We start from the raw sequence: 21,407 nt of genomic DNA on the forward strand, positions 1-21,407 counted from the left end.
TTTTTTTTGAGAAGGGGTCTCACTCTGTTGCCCAGGCTGGAATGCAGTTGCATGATCTAAGCTCACTGCAACCTCCACCTCCTGGGGTTTGAGTGATTCTCCCACCTTAGCCTCTCAGGTAGCTGGGATGACAGGTATGCGCCACCACTCTTGTCTAATTTTTGCATTTTTAGTAGAGACAGGGTTTCACCATGTTGGCCAGGCTGGTCGTGAACGCCTCCTGACTTCAAGCTATCTGCGTGCCTTGGCTTCCCAAAAGTGCTGGGATTACACGCGTGAGCCACTGCATCCAGTCTTAATCCGTATCCTTTTGCTGGAAGAAACTGTACTGCGAGTATAACACCTTTTCTGACTCATGTGAGATCTTCTAGTGAATCATCGAGCCTGAGGATGATCTTGGGGAACCCTGACATGAATACTGAAAACCCAATCTGAGTATTTTAGCTCTATGCACTCATTTCTATCTAGGTGACAATTATTTTAATGAGCAAAAACTTGGGCAAAGGCTGTTTTAAAAAGAGTGAAGGATGGTCAGGAGGTACTGGCTCACATCCAGTATCACCAATTCTTTGATTCTATCTCCCAAATCTCTCTCAAATCTGTCTTCTTTCCTCCATTAACCTCATCTTGGCTACCACCTTCTCATCAGACTGCAATAGCATTCTGACTGGTTTCCACACTCACTCACTCCTCAGTTTGATGCCAGAGGGAGCCTTTACAAACATACTTAAGTCACTTGCCTACTTAGAATGCTTCAGTGCGGTCTTACTGCCCATGAAGTCCTAAATCCTTCACAGGGCCTCTTGTACCTCGGAGCCTTCATACACGCCTTTGTTCAACATAACCCCCTTTCCACCCCATCTGCCTAGTATCAGCTTGAATATCCCTTCCTCAGGGAAGCGGCTCCTGATCAGCTGATTGTCTGGGTGAGGTCTTCAATGTACTCTCCTATTACACCCTCTTCTTTTACCTCTGCAGCCAGCGGCGCTCTGTATCCTTCTACTTATTACAATATTTATAATCATTGAACGTCTCTTTTCCACTATAGGGTAAGTTCCAGGAGGGCAGAGGCTTTTTCTGCACCACTTGTAACCTCAGTACTTTAATATTAGCACAGGGCCTGGCACACACCAGATGCTTAATAAATATCTGTTTACTATTTGAGCCTTGTGGCGTGAAGGTCTAGAAGACAAAGAGTAAGACAGAGAAGAGCAAAGAGCCTGGAACAAGAAGAGGCAGCTGGTATAATGCTTGGTCTGTTATAACATGATTTCTGAACTGTGTTTTTGAAAAATATATACACCCACATATACGACATAAACAATACTATAAAGCACATTGGTAGAAAACATATTTTCACAGGCTGAGAGGACTGAGCAATACTTGTATGACTAGTAGCTGGATGAATCCATGGCCAAGGCATACCACCATTTGAGAGGATATGAAGGGAAAAGAGGGGACTGCCCATGCACCATGTTGACCCCCATCGTGGGACTCTATGCCACTGATTCAGCAAATACTCCGATTTCCAAGAATTCTTCTCCTGGGCTATCCGGGTCATATGTATATTTTGCATGTACACGGAAAACCCACAGACACCACTGTAGAATGGTTATCCATTTTGAAATCTGGCCTAGGGTCCTGGCAGGTTGACTACTGCTAAAAATAATTTCTGCCCTCCATTGCCAATGTCTGAGGTTTGGAAGATGGGTCTGGCCCAGCCCACCCCGTCCAGGCCATGGTCTCTGCTGGTCTAACTTTCTCTGGCTCAGCTCCGTGACGCCCCATCTAGCCCTTACCCTGGCTTCTGAGGCCCTTAGAGATCACCTGGCCCATCTTCCCACACTAGGCTGCAACCTCCTTGACAATACCCCTGGTGGGTGGTTATCAGATTTCTCGAATGCCTTCAGGGCAAGAAGTAGCCATCCAGTTTGTGAGTATTTCAACATTTTCCTTTTGTAAAATGGAAAGCCATTTTCTACTTGGATTTGGAATAGTACCAGATACTCATTCTTAAAAACACACACATGTGTATGTCCAGACAAACAACACACTTCCTAAGAAATATTTTCCCAGAGTGATTCTATTGGTGATCCTAACTGGCTGTGCTGTAAAAGCATTTCCCAATAAATGGTAAGGCAGTCACCCACCCACAGACAATGGAAATTTTACAAGGAAAAAAAAAATCATTCAAAGGAGGGGAGAATCTTGTGCATAAGGCAGGGAGGAGGGAGATTTACCAACATATTTCTTAGAAAAGCAGTATTTTCGCCATATTTCTGGTGTTTTGTCATACTGCTTCATAAACAGAAAAGCAGTTGTCTTTGTTACATTTCTAATATTCTATTAAACAAACCACTGAAAAGCAACTGGAGATAAAGGAAGAGAGGGGGAAGAGAAAAAGGAAGTACGTGCCGAGGTCTACACTGGAGGACAATTCAGACTACACGTTTACCTCAGTGTGATCCTCTCCAACTTCTTCCTTGCCCCATCCTTCCTGAGCAGGGCTATCTGATACTCCCCGATCCAGAGAAGCCTCCAGACCGTGAAAGGTTTCCAATGTAGTTGGGGCTTTCATACTGATTTTCTATGTATTACCTTATGAGTTTTTCAAAAGCTTCCTTTTCTTTCCGCAAAGCAGTGAGATAGCGTTGTTCCTCAGTTGAACCTCCGTATATAAGAAAGTAAACCCTGCATGTTAAGACAGAACTTTTAGAGGAAAAACAGCATTTTTAATCCCTGAAAGGAACAGCAGAACATTTGAAATCAGCAGCCTAGAGTGTTCAAATAATAAATATTTGACTAAGAATCAACGGTTTCATTTATCACACACTAGCTCAAATTAAGCTGCCTAAACCCCACCTGTTAAAGGTCTTGTTACCACACAGGGCTTTTTAAATTTTCTTTTGCCAAAAGGAAGAAAAGAGTTTAGGTAAACACTGAAATATAACTAGAGGAATAGAATAGTTCTTTCCTCATAACTATAAACAAATTAAAAAAACACAAATTTTAGAGGCTTCTCCAATTCTTCCTTGGCACCTCTGCCAAACAATCATTGAAAAAGTTGGGTAGTATGTTATGAAAGTTATGAAAACCAGCCTATGAACTTTTTTTTTTTTATTCATGTCTTAAGAGAACACAGCGGTCACACATTTTATATAAATACACGGGCATAGAAGACATATGGATTATATCAGGCATCTCAAAGAATAATTTCATCTACTTTCTCTTAGAAAAGGCCTGCTTTTTAGGCTGGGCACGGTGGCTCACACCTGTAATCCCAGCACTTTGGGAGGCTGAGGTGGGAGGATCAGTTGAGCCCAGAAGATCAGCCTGGGTAATACAGTGAGACCCCATCTCTACAGAAAAAAAAAAAAAAAAAAGAATGAGTTGAGCATGGTGGCACATGCCTGTAGTCCGAGCCACCTGGGGCTGATGTGGGAGGATCAGGTGAGTCAGGGAAAGGGGGAGGTGTTGAGGCTGCAGCGAGCCGTGATTGCAACACTGCACTCCAGTCTGGGCATCTGGGCAAAACTCTGTCTCAAAAAAAAAAAAAAAAAAAAAAGGAAAAAAGAAAAAAAAGAGAAAAGTCCTGCTTTTCCATCTTGTTTGTTGCTAAGAGAGCTGAATTAAGCACCTCCTCTGTCCCTTAGGTTCACCTTCAGTCAAAGCTATTTTCCTTTTTGAGCCTTGGTTTTTCTTTTAGCTGTTATCTTCCTAGATGATAATTCTTTGAAGTGTAAACAGAGAAAAGATCATTGGCTAATGAGTCCAGAGACTCAGTTCTCCCACGGATGTGTCATGTGGCCAAGGCCAAGTCACCATTTCTGGGCCTCAGTTTCCCGTTGACAGAGTAAGTGGTTGCACTCCCAGGTCCCTTCTGATTCTAACAATTTGCTCCCAAATATCACACTAATCTGTTCTCAGGCAAGAAAGAAGCTTGGTGTACATAAGCTATCTACAAAGTTGATCAGCAGCAAAGTACAAAAAATTTACCAGCCTATAATTATTTTACCAGCCTCATCTAATCTCTTCATCCTGCATTATTTCTGATCCAGCTCCTCCATTCATCTCTACTCTGAAAGGCTGTGTTAGTTAAAATGCTAGGGGAAGGTTTCTTTTGGCTGCGTTTTTGGTTCAGACTGAGTTCAGGATATTAATTTTGCTGTTTATTTCCCCTCAGATAATTGGAAAGCCAGAACACTATCTTCTTTGGGAGGCATCATTTTCTCATCTGATATTTCTGTAGATGTTTTATCTGATATTTCTTGAAACTCAAGTAAACCTGGTACAGTAATTCCCCCAACACTTCAGTTTTATGTGGATGTAATTTAGAGTCATTTCTTAAAATTTATAGGAAAGACATTTTAGAAGATTAAAATTACTTAGCCAAGTCACAATTATATTAATTTTTGGTAGAAATTAGAATATTATGCATTTCTTAGACTTTTTCAGATACACACCCCATATGCTGCAAATCAATGCCCAAAGAATAAAGGACAGAACGCACAGCAGCACGTAATGAGAATGTGAGCAGTCCCCTTGGTTTGTTGTCCTGCTATGACACTTGACATCCTTCCTATCCAACTTCCCAGATTCATCAGGAAGCAAAATAAGGTTTCATAAACATAAGCAGCATCGTAACGGATATTAAAGAAAACTAACATGCAACTGGTATAGTTTCTGGGTTAAATCCTAAAGAACTGTGCAACTGAAAGCTTTGATTCTTTATAACTTGCCTCAGAGGTTTCCCAGGCCTACTTGCCCTGTAAATTTCAAGCTGCCGAACAAAGGTTAGCTCTGCGTCATAAAGAACCACGTATCTTGGTTCCACTTCATGGAGTACCCTTGTCAGAGCGTAGGGGTCGCTACAGCCCAGAAGCGGATGGATGATAGTGAGGGGTTCTTTCAGGATTCCATAAGCAGCATCCGATGACAAATTTACATCAAATTCTTCATGCTTAATTTCTTCCAGGCAGCTTTCTGGGCTACTGCTTATTTCTCGACAATATCCTTCCTCAACATCTCCTTCCTCTCGCAGTTCCTCAGGTTTTCCTACCATTTGAGTTAAGGTCAACTTCCGCTTTTTTTTTTTGAGGGTCCTTTCTTTGGCAGAAGCCCGTTCTTTGTTTTGGGGGTCTTTGGGTCTTTTGTGAGATTTCCTAATTCTCTTGGAACTGTCTTCCTTCCTAAATTTCATCCAGACTTCTTCAGCTTTGCTATCCTTCTCAAAGGTTTTCCTGTAGAGCCTCAATAAGAAGGCCTCCGCTCCAAGAGTGATATAGTCTCTCAGCTGGGAACATGTTCGGTCATCACTTGCACATATCAGTACTTGACCTGAAAATAGAAAACAACATTATGTTACTGTTACCTCACTTGTCCTCCTAGTTTCCCTGTGTCCCCTTATTCCTTCACCTGAAGGGAAGATATCTTACCCGTTGGTATTAAAGATCCACAATTTACAAACTATTTAAAAAGGGTCTTAGGTATTGATCAAATGCTTTCTCCTCTCTGGCAAGATTACTTAGATCTTTTCAGTAAAGTTGAAGCCAGACTACTCAATCTTATGAAAGTACAACTGTGGTATAATGGTGGCTTTAAAGAAGTTCTTTTTAATTAATATATTTTTTTCAGAGGGTCTTATATATGCCTAAATTAATTCCAAATGGATTTTTCCTCTTTTGTGAATTGTCTGAGTCTCCTTTGCCAATTTAGACAATGTCTTCAGTTTGTATCGGCTCATTACATATTAAAGTAATAAAGAGTTGAGGCTTCTTTGGAAAGATACTTGGCTGAGGATATAAAACAGGAGACCCATTAGTTTATTCCTTTGGGATTCCAGATTTAAAGCTTGGTGAATATGTGTAGAGATTAGCTCAATCTTTAAATAGAAGTTCTAAGAACCCAACTAGTGAAAAAGCCTTCATGAAAAGCTTTCATGAATATACAATGATTCAACCTGGAGAAAATTACATCAAATGAACAGAAATGAGGTTGCCACTAGGATCCCAGTGTTCATTTGCCATTTATTTGTCTACATTTTATAGATAAAATAGCAGGGTTTTCAAATTGAGACAGGGTTTCACCATTTTGGTCAGGCTAGTCTTGAACTACTTTTAAAGAGCTAATTAAATCAGGACTCATTTGATAGATTTTGAAAGCAAATGTTTTCATCTCCTTTTTTCCTACCTGGACCACCAAGAGCTTCACTCTCCTTATTTTCTGCCTCAATTTCTTTTAATACTTCAGTCAGTGCCTCCCACTTTGGGTTGCTTTCTAGGACCAGTTCCTTTTGTGCTTCTGTAGAGAAATAAAAATATCCCATTCTATGTGATAACATTTACCCATGAAGTCTTCCAAAGGCTTTTAAAACAACAGATAACACAAGCATCAGTACATATGCCCATTTATTTAAGCTTTCTTTATAATGATAGATGGACTCTGCTTTCCTGAAAAAGATCTACTAAATGAAAGATACTTCAAACCATTAACATGGCTTTCAAAATGCCTTAGTAGAAAGTTACATGCATGGTCACTAATGAGAGACCATTCTGTGTTAGTTGTTTCTGTTGACACTGTATATAAGCAGCTATACAAAATAAAGGCATTGGTACAGAATGACAGTATTTATTATTTCTAAAATCTCCACGACTTTCATAATCCTGAACATGGATAAAAGGAGACAATAATTAAATTTTTTGTTTCTATAAGCATTCCAACACAAACATATCAATAATATATTTAATTATGCTTTCTTTAAAAAGATTTTTTTTTTTTAAGACGAAGTTTCACTTTTGCTGCCCAGGCTGGAGGCAATGGCGTGATCTTGGCTCATTGCAACCTCCGCCTCCTGGGTTCAAGCGATTCTCCTGCCTCAGACTCCCAAGTAGCTGGGATTAACAGTCATGTGCCACCACTCCTGGCTAATTTTGTATTTTCAGTAGAGACAGGGTTTCACCATGTTGGTCAGGCTAGTCTTGAACTCCTGACCTCAGGTGATCCGCCTGCCTTGGCTTCCCAGAGTTCTGGGATTACAGGCATAAGCCACTGCGCCTGGCCACAATTAAGTTTTGAAACAGACCTTTAAACTAGGCAGAAAGCAGGCATTAACCCTATCCCATGCCTTAAAAACCTAGTGATATTTATGATATCACTAGATAGATGCTGGAATAAAACCCATATTTGCCTCATTCTAGTATATTTATGTTCCTTAAACATTAAAAAGGATATTCAAATATTCTACCCTGACTTTATTTATTAGTTTTGAGACACAGTTGTACTCTGTCACCAAGGCTGGAATACAGTGGTGTGATGGTATCTTGGTGTAACTCTGAACTCCTGGGCTCACCTTAGCCTCTCAGGTACCTGAGATGGTAAGTGCACATCACCTTGCCAGGCTACTTTCAAAGTTTTTTTTTTTTTTTGAGACGGAGTCTCACTCTGTTGCCCAGGTTGGAGTGCAGTGGTGCGATCTCAGCTCACTGCAACCTCTGCCTCCTGGGTTCAAGTGATTCTCCTGTCTCGGCCTCCCAAGTAGCTGGGATTACAGGTGCCCGCCACCACACCTGGCTAATTTTTGGTATTTTTAATAAGAGGCCAGGTTTCACCATGTTGGCCGGGCTGGTCTCAAACTCCTGACCTCAGGTGATCTGCCTGCCTTGGCCTCCCAAAGTCCTGGAATTATAGACATGAGTCACTGTGCCTGGTCTTAAAATTTTTTTTGTAGAGATGGAGTCTTGCTTTGTTGCCCAGGATGGTGTTGAATTCCTGGGCTCAAGCAATCCTCCTGCCTCAGCCTCCCAAAGGGCTGGTATTATAGGTGTGTGCCACCATGCCCCAACCTCACCCTAACTCAGAAATAATAATTACTTTGAAGTTTAAAAAAAATCAATAAATAGTTCTTTATGTAGCATACTTTTGATCGATATTTGGCATTCGTTATTTGCAACCCCTGGGAAATAGATTTCAAGACTTGTCATGCTGTATACTTCAACATACATTACACATATACTTCACACATATACTTTTGACATACATTACATGTTACACATAACAAACATACATACATTTATCATCAAGGAACACACTTTTCACATGGCCAAAGGAGACTTTAAATTGCGCTTTAAATATCTATACCAAATACTGAAATAAAAAACACATTTAAAGACTTAACCCTACAAGATACCTTGCCCTTCTTTAATTTCCATTTTTTCAGATATTTTGCCTTTTTTACTCATTTTGGCATCTGGAAGATGATAAACCCTTGCTCGAGCATTTATAAACATCGAGGTGCTGGAGTCAAGAAACAGCCAACCTAATATGAAAAGTTAAAAGAAAAAGTGCCATCAATTTACGGTTAATTTAATATAGTCTCTGATGGTCACATGACCTACATATGTAACCGGCTACCATCCTGTTTTCCTACCAATCACACCTCCTCCCACTATTGTGATCTCTCACTGTTCGGCTAGACCAGTGGTTTTCTGGGTGTGGTCCATGAACTCCCGGGGGTCCCCAAGATGTTCTCAGGGCTGTGTGATGTCAAAACTTTTCTCATAACAATACTATGACATTATTTGACTTTTTTCACTGTGTTGACATTTCCAGTGATGGTGTAAAAGCAACTCTGGATAATACTGCTGGTGCCGTAGCACGAACCAAGGCAGTGCCATGAAAGTGTACTGGCATTCAATGCTTTCTTTACTGTCATGCTTCTGCAGTTCATCACTTAAGAATGTCCCTAAAGAAGCATCAAAATTATTAACTGTATTAAATCTTGACCCCAGGGGTTCACAGACCACACTTTGGAAACCGCTGGTCTGGTCAAATAGTGGCAGAGGCCAAAGCAGTGGTAGCAAAACAAGATGGTGGCCAGCTGTACATGTATATTCCCCTACAAATCTCTTCTGCTCTTCAGTCGTTGGCACTCTGGCTGATGGAAACCCCATACTCCCTTGCTTTTGCTTTGAGGGAAATGAATTTTAAGTTCTTAACAACTAAACTTCCAGAACACAACCTATTTCTAAGTTGAGGACTGCCTGTACTACACACAGTCTTTTCTAGAAATAAAATTGCCCGGAACGGATATGAATATTTATTATTACACAGAACAGACGTTAAGTAGGCGGAAACATTAGCTATCAATAAAACCTACATCTTTGTGCTATGAACATAAAACATAATTTGAAATCTCAGTATAACATATAGTTGAATATAGCACTTTTCACACCTGATTCCCCCTAAAACCTAACACTTTATTCAAATCAGCTCTTAGAATATTATTAGTATTTTAATCTCTCACCTGAATTCTGACCAAAAGCTTTTTCCGTTGCTCTCAGAGATTCCAGAAGATTAAGAAATGTGACACAATCATACTGAGAGAGATACTGCAGCAAAGTTCGTAATATCTTCAAATCCTGAACTAAGGATTTAGTCTTGGCTCCAAGCTGGTGCCACAAAGGATCCAGATAGTGGCGGATTGTCTAAAACAAGAATAAAATTGGGTATTGCTAAAATACGTTAAGTATAGTTATTCTTAATACAAATCATATTTTCAAAAGGATTGTTTCTTGTATAACTAAAAATGGTTAAAATGGTAAATTTTATGTCATATATGTTTTACTACAATAGAAAACCCCAAACATTATTCAAGGAAGTGGCTAGAACATTTCAGTTAATAAAATTCTAATAATAATGTTTAAATTTTCGAATATAGAAGAATGTCTTACTGCTAGAATTTTTATGATCAGATAGAGTCAATCTATCATTATCCAAATATATAGGAAAGAAAAGACCTGATAAACATCAGATAATCAATTATTTGTTTTTATGAACAGACTCTAAGCATGTAGCTCAGATATGTTCAATTCCTGCCATGTTTGACTCTGACTGTCTTGGATGGATAAAGACATGGGATCCAAATGGACCAAGCAGAGGGCATAAACCAAGCACGATGACTTACTAACAAATTAAGGTACATTGTTATTTAATTTGTACATGAGTATCAAGTTTTTTGACCTTTAAAATAAGGTATAACCAAGAAATGAAAAATTTAGTTTGCTGCTCATGTACAAATTAAATAACGATTACCAAATTAAATAACAACGTACCTTAATTTGTTGATGTAAAAATTTCTTTAGTGATTTTTCTAAAGTGGATTCATGATAGGAAAATATTTGTTAAATTAACAATGGACTAAGTTTGATTATTATTATTAGTAGTATTATTTTGAGATGGAGTCTCGCTCTGTCGTCAGGCTGGAGTGCAGTGGCACAATCTCGGCTCACTGCAACCTCCGCCTCCCAGGTTCAAGTGATTCTGCCTCACCCTCCCAAGTAGCTGGGACTATAGGCATTGCCACCACCGCCCAGTTAATTTTTTGTATTTTTAGTAGAGACGAGATTTCACCGTGTTAGCCAGGATGGTCTCCATCTCCTGACCTCATGATCCGCCCTCCTTGGCATCCCAGAGTGCTGGGATTACAGGCGTGAGCCACCGCGCCCGGCTGATTATTTTTTAAGATTCCAAAATGCTATCTAAAACAAAGAACAGCTTTATGTATATACTATGTACGTACCTACATATCCACAGCTATGTATATGTATGTTTCCTTCACAGACTGATTCTGTAACTTTTTAGGTAAGAATTATCTGATTTTCTTATCAGAGATTTGTAGCCTGATACAAAAGCAGTACCATTGCATGGACTCTTATCTAACAAATTTAATAATGAGCAGGAGTAGTATCTGGATGACCATATAGTTTATTGTCTAAACCAGGACACTTGTGGAAAAAGAAATGACACACTCTTTATAATCACTCCAGGACAACAGGTAGATACTGGGACTGTCCTGAACAAGGATATTTAACTACATGCCTCTTTTGTGAAATTATCTACAAAACCTTAAATATTTTAACAAGACACATGTGATATCTATATTTAGATATGGTTACTAAAAGAATATCTAAAAGAATGAAGTGACTGTTACTAACCAGAGGGATAATCAACAGAAATTTAGTGTGAAACATGTTAGGCTACAATTTTATTTTTCTAGGGCTATATACATTCTATTAAAAGATTGTGTGGGATTTAAAAAAAATCACCATGGACTAAATTATAAAAAACTTTAAGCATAGAGGAAAACAGAATAAATAAAATTAGCTTTTATGTATCAATATTTCATAGTCAACTGACTTTTTTGAAGAATCAGAGAAATAAGAAGTTAAATTTTTCCTTTTTTATAATCGCCATGCATTATTTCCAGTGACACAGAGATTGATTCACAGTTTAAAAGACAGGAACTTTTTCTACCAGAATATGACAAAAAAGCTGCCAAGAATTTCTAAAAGGTCAGCATTTTCTAGATCTCCAGTTCAACACTAGACATTTATGTATCTGTAATAATATTAATCTATAATGAAAAAGTAGACATTTATATATCTGCAATATTAATCTATAATAAAAAATTAGTTAGAATAAAAATTCCTGGAACTGATGTCTTACCATTTCCTCAATTCAGAATGTAATTTTAAGACGGAGCAAGTTTCACACTCCTCAGTAATGAAAACTCATCCAAATTATTTTTTATTCCATAAAAGAGATCATAAATTCATGTACAATTATGGAGCATTCTTATGTAAAACTCTTCTACCTGTAGATATCCAAATGTTGTCACTTCAAAGTAAAAAAAGTTACTTATTTTCTTCTTGATTATAGTTATAGTAAGAGATAATTACTATATAACTGCAAAAGTCAGAGTGATGCTTATATGCCACTCCTATTTTACTATAAATTATTACTTTCCAGTAAACCAAAGAAGCTATGTTTAAATGACCTCCAATCTTATTCTTAAATAACAGCAAATTCCTATTAACAACATTGCAAATATTAAAATAACTTGCATTCTTTAAAATTACAACATAATAAACTGTGCTTAAAAGGAAAAACAGTACCTTGTCAAAAGGTTTTCCAATAGCATTTTCTAAAGATAAATCTTCCACTTCAAGCGATGGGTTATGGCATTTTAGTTCCTTTAGACACGCATTTAAAATGTCCAGTATAGCAGTCTGTATAGCGAGCATGCCAGGGGTCATAGAAACATGGATTTCTACAACTTCGGGTTTGTGCTGTTCTAAAAATGAGTTTACTGCTACATGGAACCTAAAGAGACAAATATTTTTCAACAATTTTCTACAGTTTCAGCAGCTATATATTTCTGGTCTTGGTTTAACACTCCATTTTTATAAATGCTACAAACAAACGAAAAGCAAAATAACAAACAAATGAAAAGCAAAACAACAACGTTTTCAAAAACACTTTGAACCTCAATGAATAGAAGTATTATATTATTCAGATAAGGCAAGGGTCAGCAAACTACGGTCTGGGCCAAATCCTGTACCTGTTTTTATAGTCTCATTTGAATGCAGTCATACCCATTACTTTTGTAAGCAGTCTATACTTGGTTTTGGGCAATAACAGAGTTGAGTAATTGTGACACTCTATATGGCCTGCAAAGCCCAAAACATTTACTACCTGGCCATTTACAGGAAGAGTTTGTTGACTCCCCAAACAAAGGTATAATCAAGAAAGTAAAAAATACTATAACTACCCTTTTTCTGCTTGTTTGTTTTGTTTTTGAGACAGAGTTTCGTTCGCTGCCTAGCCTGGAATGCAACGGCGCAATCTCGGTTCACTGCAACCTCTGCCTCCTGGGTTCAAGTGATTTTCCTGCCTCAGCCTCCCTAAGTAGCTGGGATTATAGGCATGCGCCAACGCGCCCGGCTAATTTTTGTATTTTTAGTAGAGACGGGGTTTCACCATGTTGACCAGGCTGGTCTCAAACTCCTGACCTCAGGTGATCCGCCTGCCTTGGCCTCCCGAAGTGCTGGGACTACAGGTGTGAGCCATTGCACCCGGTGTACAACTACTCTTAAATTAACATATAACCAAAATACATGGTAGCATAGGTTGCAAAAATGTTTGAAAACTGACACCTTAATGTTATTCCTAGAAATTAACAAAACTACTTCAAAATCTTTGTGCTTTATTTCCCTGTTGAGTAATTTTCAAAGCAGAAGTGGTACTCTTAGCCAATAAATCTGCAGTACACCTAAAGCTGTTGTATATGTGGGTCTCTAGATCCCTGGGAGTTTCACTAAATATATAAGAAAGAATAAAGTGGCTGTCTTGGATGGATTTGATAGACCAGCAGAAAAGTAACCGTCAAATTGCTCGCGACTTAAATAAAATCACAAGCTTGGTGCATACATATTTATAGCTGGATATGTTTGTTACAAACCTGACTAGGTTCTATCAAACGAGATTACAATGAATTTTACATTACATTACATCAAAGTGCAACTAAGTTACAGTAGGTCTCACAAAAAAAGATGACAAATAACGTCATCATTATTTGTCACACAATGTTCTTTACCTTGGCCACAGATACAGTTTCCTCACAAAAAGATTTCTCATCACTCTTTCCACATGACAAAAACCAGTATCAAAGGCCACAGCATTGTCTGTGAAAGCTTTAATAAAACCACGTTTGTTTCTCTGGCGAAAGAGGCGCAAGATGAATGCTTCTTGACAAGACTCGATTATTCTGTGGGCTCTATACACCAAGATGCCTGAGAGGGAGAAACGAAATTTAAATTACAGAACAAGTAGGTAATTTTTATGCTCATTTCCATTCATTCATCACATTTTTCTTAAGGACCTACATGAGAATGAACAAGCACCATTCTAGACTGGGCATATAGCCACGCACAGAACAGACATAAATCCCTGTCCTCAAGGAATTGACTATAAACAGTATAAATAAGTAAAATATTTAGTATGTTACAAGTGCTGACAAGAAAAAATGAGAGGAGGAGGAGAGGGAGTATGTATGAGGGGTGGTTTCACCAATGTGATACCCGAATAAAGGCTGGATGGAGCCTTGTGACCATCTGGGCCAAGAGAGTTCCAGACTGCCAGGCTGAGGGGACAATGAGGGCGCAGGCCCTGGGGTGGGGTGTTTCTGGCATGTTAGAGGAAGAATTTCTAAGTCAGGAATTTTTTTAAAAAAAATATGAATCAGATGTGGACTATACAAAATAGCTGCAGTTTAGAAGTCTGGACAACATCTATATCACCTATTAGATGAATTCAATTTTCAGAATCAGAAGATAGTCAATTCAGAGGTCAACTGGTCCATTTAAAACAAAACCCTTCAATCGACATACTTAATGTGTCTCGGGGGTGTGTGTCTGATGATAACACCTCTGAATCTCAAAAATAAGAACAATTACACATGCTTCATTATTTACGAAATGAGACTACTGACCCAGATCTTTCACACATATTGTGTCATCTGATGCAGTGATTAGTGCTAAGTTAGGGAGAAACATGAGATGACATAAAGGCATACAGACATCCTTTCTAGATCAAAACCTCAGTTACTCCATGATGAGTCTGTCTTTTAGACCTAAATCAAGTTGGTTACCTTACATATATTTGGGATAATGTGCTTGCATGCTTTTGATCCAGTTCTCCTATCTGGAAGGGTCTGGACAATGATACTAACAGTGATTTACGACCCTTCTAATAGTTCAATAAACTCAGATTTTACTATTTTAATGTTTAAGTTTTGGATAGAGGTAGACGGAGCTAAAATTTACTCTAGCTCAGCTAATTATCTTTCAAATATGGTAAAAACTAATAGTGTTATTTAGGAATTTATAGACAAAGGATTTTCAATAACCCCTCCAATACATGTACATAACTAATTTACTACTCAGAAGAGATTCTGTACCTAGTGGGTGGGCTTTCCCAAAGACTCTAAGAGGCCACATTTTGTTAGCCTGGAGTGAAATATTACATAAAGTCAAGAATAATAAAAATGAACTTCTAAAGAAAAGGAGCAACTCAATTTAAGAAAATGTTGTGCTCCAAAAAGTTGTCTTCATTTTGGTTGGAACCCAGGAGGAAGAAGAGAACTAATACTACATCCCAGGTAACTGGGTTAGGTGTTTCTATAGATTTTCATTTCATTTAATTCTCATGATAATTCCACGCCGTAGGTATCATGACGAGACCAAGGAAGGGAAACAACTTGACCAAGGTCATCCAGCAAGTAAGAGGGAGGCTGAAGTTCCAAATCACATGTAAAATCATGGTATTCTATTTAGTCACACCAACTCAAGACACCACTTTTTTGAAAAATAAAAATAAAAATAATAGAAGCAGGTTGGGTTTTTGGAAGGAGTTTTAGTCCCACAAAAGCCTACTGTAGATTTTTTTGTTCCTGTAACATTTTGTATCTCATACTGTACTACAATTACTTCTTTACTTATCTGTCTCCTCCACTAAACTGCCCGAGAACAGGAACATCGTAACACCACCAGGCAGAGATCACAGAGATCATAGAATGCTATGTGCCATGATACCAAGTATTTTACATACGGCATTTCATTTCACCCTGACAATCCTAGGAGGAAGGTACTATCTTTATCACTAATGTACGGGTGAATAAGCTGAGGCATAGAGACATTAAGAAACTTGCCTAAAAATACACAGCTGGTGCGAGATGAAGAGAACTCAAACCCAGAAGCAGTCTAACTCACGAGGTCACCATACTGTCCCATTCATCTGTCTATCTTCAGCACCCTTCCTGCCACGCAAGTGACCCTCAGTGAGTTAAACATTTGTTGAATGAACGTAAGGTGGGGGCACAGCACTGGGTACACAAATCTAAAGTGTAACCAAAAAACACATATATATTCCCCAGAAAGTGTGTTCTTGGTTCCGTCTGGAGATGTCAGGGTCATTTTGGTAATGAAAGCATCCTCCTGTCCTGTTCTTTTCCAAGTACAATCTCAGCAGGTATTTACACAGTTCTCCCACGTGTTAGGAGTTCTGGTTAGTAGGGACTCCTGGGGTGGGGTGTGGTGGGACTAATGGGTAGTGACAGGTGAAGAAGCTGGGGCTGGGGGATTCAGCCTTTCCAGAGGGTCACCTGCACTTCATGGACTGCCCTTTGGTCAGTCCTGGGGGATGATTCCAGGGAATGAAAGAACTAGAAAGAAGTCATTTTTGGCATTCATTTACATTCCACTCAGTGAAGCATCAGTAACAGCTTCAGCTTCATTATTGGCTGGGCTTTGATGAGAAAGGAAGAGGGAATTTGGCATTTTTCATTAGGAGCTACATATAAGCCAGACTTCAGCATTGCACAGATTCACATTGCTCTCTGCCTGATTAGGTTGCACTGTAACTGAAAGTCACAGAGAATTACTGACACCTAGTGGTAGTTTCAAACACAACACAAAATTTTTTTAAATCAATTTAAAAAATAAAGTAAAACCAAGCTTATAAGAAAGCAGCAAACAGTAAAAGACTGGTGTATCAAGATTTCTGGTTATAAAGGCCAATTTTATTTGGTATCAATTACTAAGAGTTTGTTGTGTACCAGGCACTAGACTAAGCAATTATTTTATTAACTTAATCCTTACAATAACTTTAGGAAACAGTTTTCTTAATGAGAAAACTGGGGTTAATGAAAGTTAAGAAGCTTGCTTTGTAAGCAGGGTGTTAGCATTCAAAATCAGGTGAGCCTATGATACTGTTTATAACAATTATAAAAGTTACAAAAGAGTAACCAAACTTCTTCAATTGGTTTACCATTGAAGCATTCATTCACACATTTATCAAATTTTTCATGAGGGTCATCTAGGTTCAGGGTAATATGACAGATATAGTGGGAAGTAAGATTATCAATTTCAGAGTCTCTCATCTCCAGAAGTTCACCAATGATCACAGTACTATATACGTCCATCATTCACCCAACAAATATGTCTTTAGTACCTACCATGTGCCAGTTACTGACCCTGGGATGAACAACTTGTTCCTTGTGCTTAAGCTTATCTTGTGAGTGACAGACAGACAAACACACAAATACAATGTAGTATTGTGAGCACTATGAGTGGGGAGAAATACAGAGTAATATGAGGGCACAGAGGCACAGCCCCTACATTAGCTTTGGGGACATCAGAAAAGGTTTTGGAAAGGATAATGAAAATGAATTTCTTTTCTATTTAATTCTAGCTAAAAAATTTTTTCCTTGAAATAAGCGAGCAACTACTTGATTTAATTTCAAATAATACCAAAAAAATCTTAAAGGGGAAAACTAAATATTTTAGGAAATATACAAAGATTATTTATAAATATTTCAAATCTGATTACGTTCTAAAAGCAAATGCTAATGAATTGCAAGTATTTACTGAATAAGAGCTTAGAAAACAAGGAAAAGTTAATCTTACATTTAGTTACCTATTCAGGTCACAGATATTTATTGAGCATCTACAATGTGTCAGGTATCAGGCTGAAAGCTGGAAGCACAATGTTGAGCAAAAGGTTCCAGTAGGGCCCACTAGAAGGTTCGAAGGTTCTAGTAGAGCGTTTAGCAGAGGGGACAGACAAAAATAAAAATGTACAAATTGCTCTCTCTGGTCTGTGCCTCCAAGATGACAAAGAAAAGAAGGAACAACGGTCGTGCCAAAATGGGCTGCGGCCATGTGCAGCCTATTCGCTGCACGAACGGTGCCTGAGGCGTGCCCAAGGACAAGGCCATTAAGAAATCTATCATTCGAAACATAGTGGAGGCTGCGGCAGTCAGGGACATTTCTGAAGAGAGCCTCTTCGATGCTTATGTGCTTCCCAAGCTGTATGTGAAGCTACATTACTGTGTGAGTTGTGCAATTCACAACAAAGTAGTCAGGAATCGATCTTGTGAAGCCTGCAAGAACCAAACACCCCACCCCGATTTAGACCTGCGGGTGCTGCTCCACAACCCCTACCAAAGCCCATGTAGGGAGCTGAGTCCTTCCAGACTGAAGACAGACTATTCTCTGGAGAAAAATAAAATGGAAATTGTACTTAAAAAAAAAGAAAGTACAAATTCACATACAAATAAGATTCCAAATTCTTACCAGTAATTAAATCTGAAGGTATCCTATCAGTCAAGAAGTCAACCACAAGTATCCTACTTGTTGCAAATATAACACCACCTTGTGTGTAAACTTCATAGCGACTGTTGCTTGTGATTTCATTTGTTACACGGCGAGGGAGGTGTTCAACTCCTTCTATCTTCAGCTGATTGATAAAATACTCCTAAATCAAATCAAACTTGATTAGTAGGCTACCTAATACAGCGCAGTTTTTATTAGGTTGCAGATATTTAAAATAATGTGCTTTCTCTGAGATAATGAACTTAATAATGAATATACAAACTAAGTTACTTCTTTATAGTAACTTCAACCAAACAGTCTACATTTAATGAGGTTTTTCTTGTTTTGGGGTTTACACTAAGGAATAATTGAACTTCAGTCATTATCAGCACTCAACTACAATAACATATGCACACACACACAAAACCTCAAACTTTTAAAAGCGTGGAGTAAAAGATTTCTGCTACCTAAAAAATACTTCCCATCAAAGCCAGGTTTGTAGCCAAGCGCATTCTATGAGAAGATAACAAGGGAATCCTTTTCCCAGACAATGTTTTAATCAGTTCTGTGCTGATCCATCCTAGAGGGACTTCATGTCACTGGATCCCTTGGCTTGGTTTATTTACATCCCCAGTTTAAAACCACTTTTACTAGCCACTATGTGTTGCCTTAGGCCCCTATGCCAAGCACTGGGGATATCTAGATGAATCAAACAGGGTCCCTGCCTCAAAGAGACTGTGCTCACTCTTCTCAGCTGACATTTTTCTCCTGGCCACCTGATCTATATAGGGGATCATCAGACTTGTCAGACCAAGCTGTGTCCCCTCTCAACATCCCCCAGCCCCAAGTGTTGCCCCATTCCATCTTTCTCAGTGTTCTCTATTCTCCTTAACTGTCGTTAACCTTTGCTAACATCCTCAGCTTCCAGATCCAATCCCTTTCTGACCCGATGGCCCTCTTAACATAGCCTTAGTGAATGCCCTATTTCCTGGTCCCTTCTTTTCCCTATTGGGGTTTTCCAGCCTCACCATCTCCTTTCATGTCTCCCCATCACCCTTAGAGACCCTTCCATCTTCATCACTGTTCCTTTTCAGGGACCATCCTTCTGCCCCCAGAAACTCCCTTAATGGCCAACTTCAGGACTCTCCCGTTATTCCTATCCAGATCCTGCTTTCGACATCTCCCCTTTCCCTTGCAGGGACCTCTGATCCTCTCCTACCACTCAGAGCCCCTTCACCTTTCAATGCCCTTGCACCCATGTCAGGGACCTGCATCCTTCTGGGGACCCCTCCCATCACTCTTAGTGCTGTCAGGGAATTGCATCCTTCTCGGGAACCCTTCCATCAGTCTCATTGTGCCTGCACAGTGTCAGGGACCTGCATCCCCTGGGGACCCCTCCCATTTCTCTTAATGTTTTTGAACTCTGGTCAAAGACTTGCATCCTTCTCGGGACCCCTCCCTGTCCTCCCAGAGTCCCCGCACAGTGACAGGGACTTGCATTCCTCTTACTGTTCTTTAACTCCTGCCAGGGACCTGCAACCTTCTCGGGGCCCCTCCAATTCTTCTCAGTGTCCCCGCACAGTGTGAGCGACCGGTATCCTCCTCGCGACCCCTCCTATACGTCTGTGTCCGCGCAGTGTGAGGCACCTGCATCCCCCTGGGGACCCCTGACATCCTTCTCTGTGTCACTGAGTAGTGTCAGGGGCCTGAATCCCCCTCAGAGCCCCTCCATCCCTGTCAGAGACCTCGCATCCGCTCAGGAGTCCCCCAACACTCCCTCACTCCCGTGCCGGCGCGGTCGCACCTCCTCGGCCGGCTGCGTGTTGAGCACCAGCACCAGGCAGGCTGGGTGGCAGTGCAGCCGGAGAAAGTGGTAGAGGAGCCGGTCCGCGCCGAGCCCGCGCGCGCACACTACCAGCCCGTCAGTGTCGAGCAGTTCCAGCACCAGCTGCCGCTCGTACTCCAACAGTGGCGCCATAGCCGTCCGTCGAGCCGGCAGCTCCGGCTCCATCGAAGCTCTTCCGGGTCGCAGCCGAACGCAGACGAAGGGAGCCGACTCAGAGACGAGAGTGAAGGGCAGCCGACTCAGAGACGAGAGTAGGCCGAACTCAACTGAAGAGAGCCGAGTCCGAGAGGACGAAAGCCAGCCGAATGTAGCCGAGGAGAGCCGAGACTGAGGCGGTCGTGGGCCGAACGCAGCCGAAGAGGAGCCGAGGCCAGGACGAGAGTGCGCTCAGAAAGCCGAAGAGAGCCGAGCCTGAGAAGGCAAGCGTCGACCGAACTCAGCCGAAGAAGAGCCGAGTGGAGCCGAAGATTCAGAGTCACTTGGAGGGGCTGGCGCTCCGTATCAGTGTAGCTCGCAGGCAAAAGGCTTCATCCACGTCTTTTTTGAGGGTCCACATTCCCTGGTACCATAGACGCAAGCTGCCAGAAAGCAAGGGGAGGGGAAGTAAGCCTAAGGAGCTTAATCCCCAGACGTCGACAACTGAAAAAGTTACTGGTCAATATTCCAAATGCTCCTAGAGTTAGTAGCACCTGTTTCCTAGGGTGGTTTTTGGCCCTTCCTTTTGCGATTGGTCTCCATCCCTCTTTTAATTTTTTTTTTTTTTTTTTTTTTCGAGACAGGGTGTTGACATGTTGCCCAGGCTGGAGTGCAGTGGTTGTGGAATAAGCAGAATCCTTTACTAACATCAGACCCCTGTTTGCCTCCAAAAGACTTCAATACAATAAACTATTTTTAAAAATCCCTCCTTCCACTAGAGGGACACATCCCGCAGTATTTGTTCTATACCTAGAAATGCCTGATAATTGAACTAGCAGAGGAATTGTTTTGTATAGAAACTCCCCACCTTTATTATTAGAAGATAGAAAATACGAGGAAGCAAAAATGAAAATCACTCGTTTCTATTACGTGGATATAACCACTGTTAACATCATGAAATCTATTTTATTTAGTCCTTTTTTTTTCTATCTATACACACTTTCTCTCATCACACAAGAGTTTTTTTTTTTTTAACCGATATGAGATAATTAATATCCCTGATTTAAATCCCCAACTTTGTCATTAACATTTGGCAAACCTCTGAACATGATGTTTCATATTCTTTTACAAAGTCCTTTTATATGGCCGATCAGATTTCCATAATGTGGGTGTACTTATCTAATTGCTTATTAGAGGACATTTAGTCTGTTTCTGCTTCTTCCCCCTCCAGTAATACAAATAATATTTCACTAAACATCTTTGTATGTAAATTCAACCATGGCCTTCAGATACACATCTGGAAATGAATAATCACTGGGATAAAGAGAAAAAAAATTGTAAGGCTTTTCATTACATTCACATTGCCACATTGCCCTTTAGAAAGCCTCTACCAATTTGCATTCACACCAGCCGTTTCCAAGAGGATCTGTTCCTCTACC

General features: G+C 40.0%; 1 protein-coding gene across 1 annotated transcript in view; it reads right to left on the reverse strand.

Annotated features, from left to right (window-relative positions):
* The window catches only part of ERCC4 (excision repair cross-complementation group 4), a 31,975-nt gene extending 11,974 nt beyond the window's left edge, over nt 1-20,001 (reverse strand). Inside the window, exons 1-9 of the mRNA XM_011983670.1 lie at nt 19,792-20,001; nt 17,970-18,150; nt 13,433-13,628; nt 11,952-12,159; nt 9,302-9,482; nt 8,186-8,314; nt 6,190-6,300; nt 4,740-5,337; nt 2,599-2,691 (exon numbers count right to left, since the gene is read on the reverse strand). Coding sequence (XP_011839060.1) covers nt 2,599-2,691; nt 4,740-5,337; nt 6,190-6,300; nt 8,186-8,314; nt 9,302-9,482; nt 11,952-12,159; nt 13,433-13,628; nt 17,970-18,150; nt 19,792-19,998 — 1,904 coding nt within the window. The 5' untranslated portion in view covers nt 19,999-20,001. The remainder of the gene's footprint in view (nt 1-2,598; nt 2,692-4,739; nt 5,338-6,189; nt 6,301-8,185; nt 8,315-9,301; nt 9,483-11,951; nt 12,160-13,432; nt 13,629-17,969; nt 18,151-19,791) is intronic.
* Nucleotides 20,002-21,407: the final 1,406 nt, after the last annotated feature.

This window comes from Mandrillus leucophaeus, unplaced genomic scaffold, assembly GCF_000951045.1.
Source record: "Mandrillus leucophaeus isolate KB7577 unplaced genomic scaffold, Mleu.le_1.0 Scaffold253, whole genome shotgun sequence".
In the NCBI taxonomy this organism is placed as follows: Eukaryota; Metazoa; Chordata; class Mammalia; order Primates; family Cercopithecidae; genus Mandrillus; species Mandrillus leucophaeus.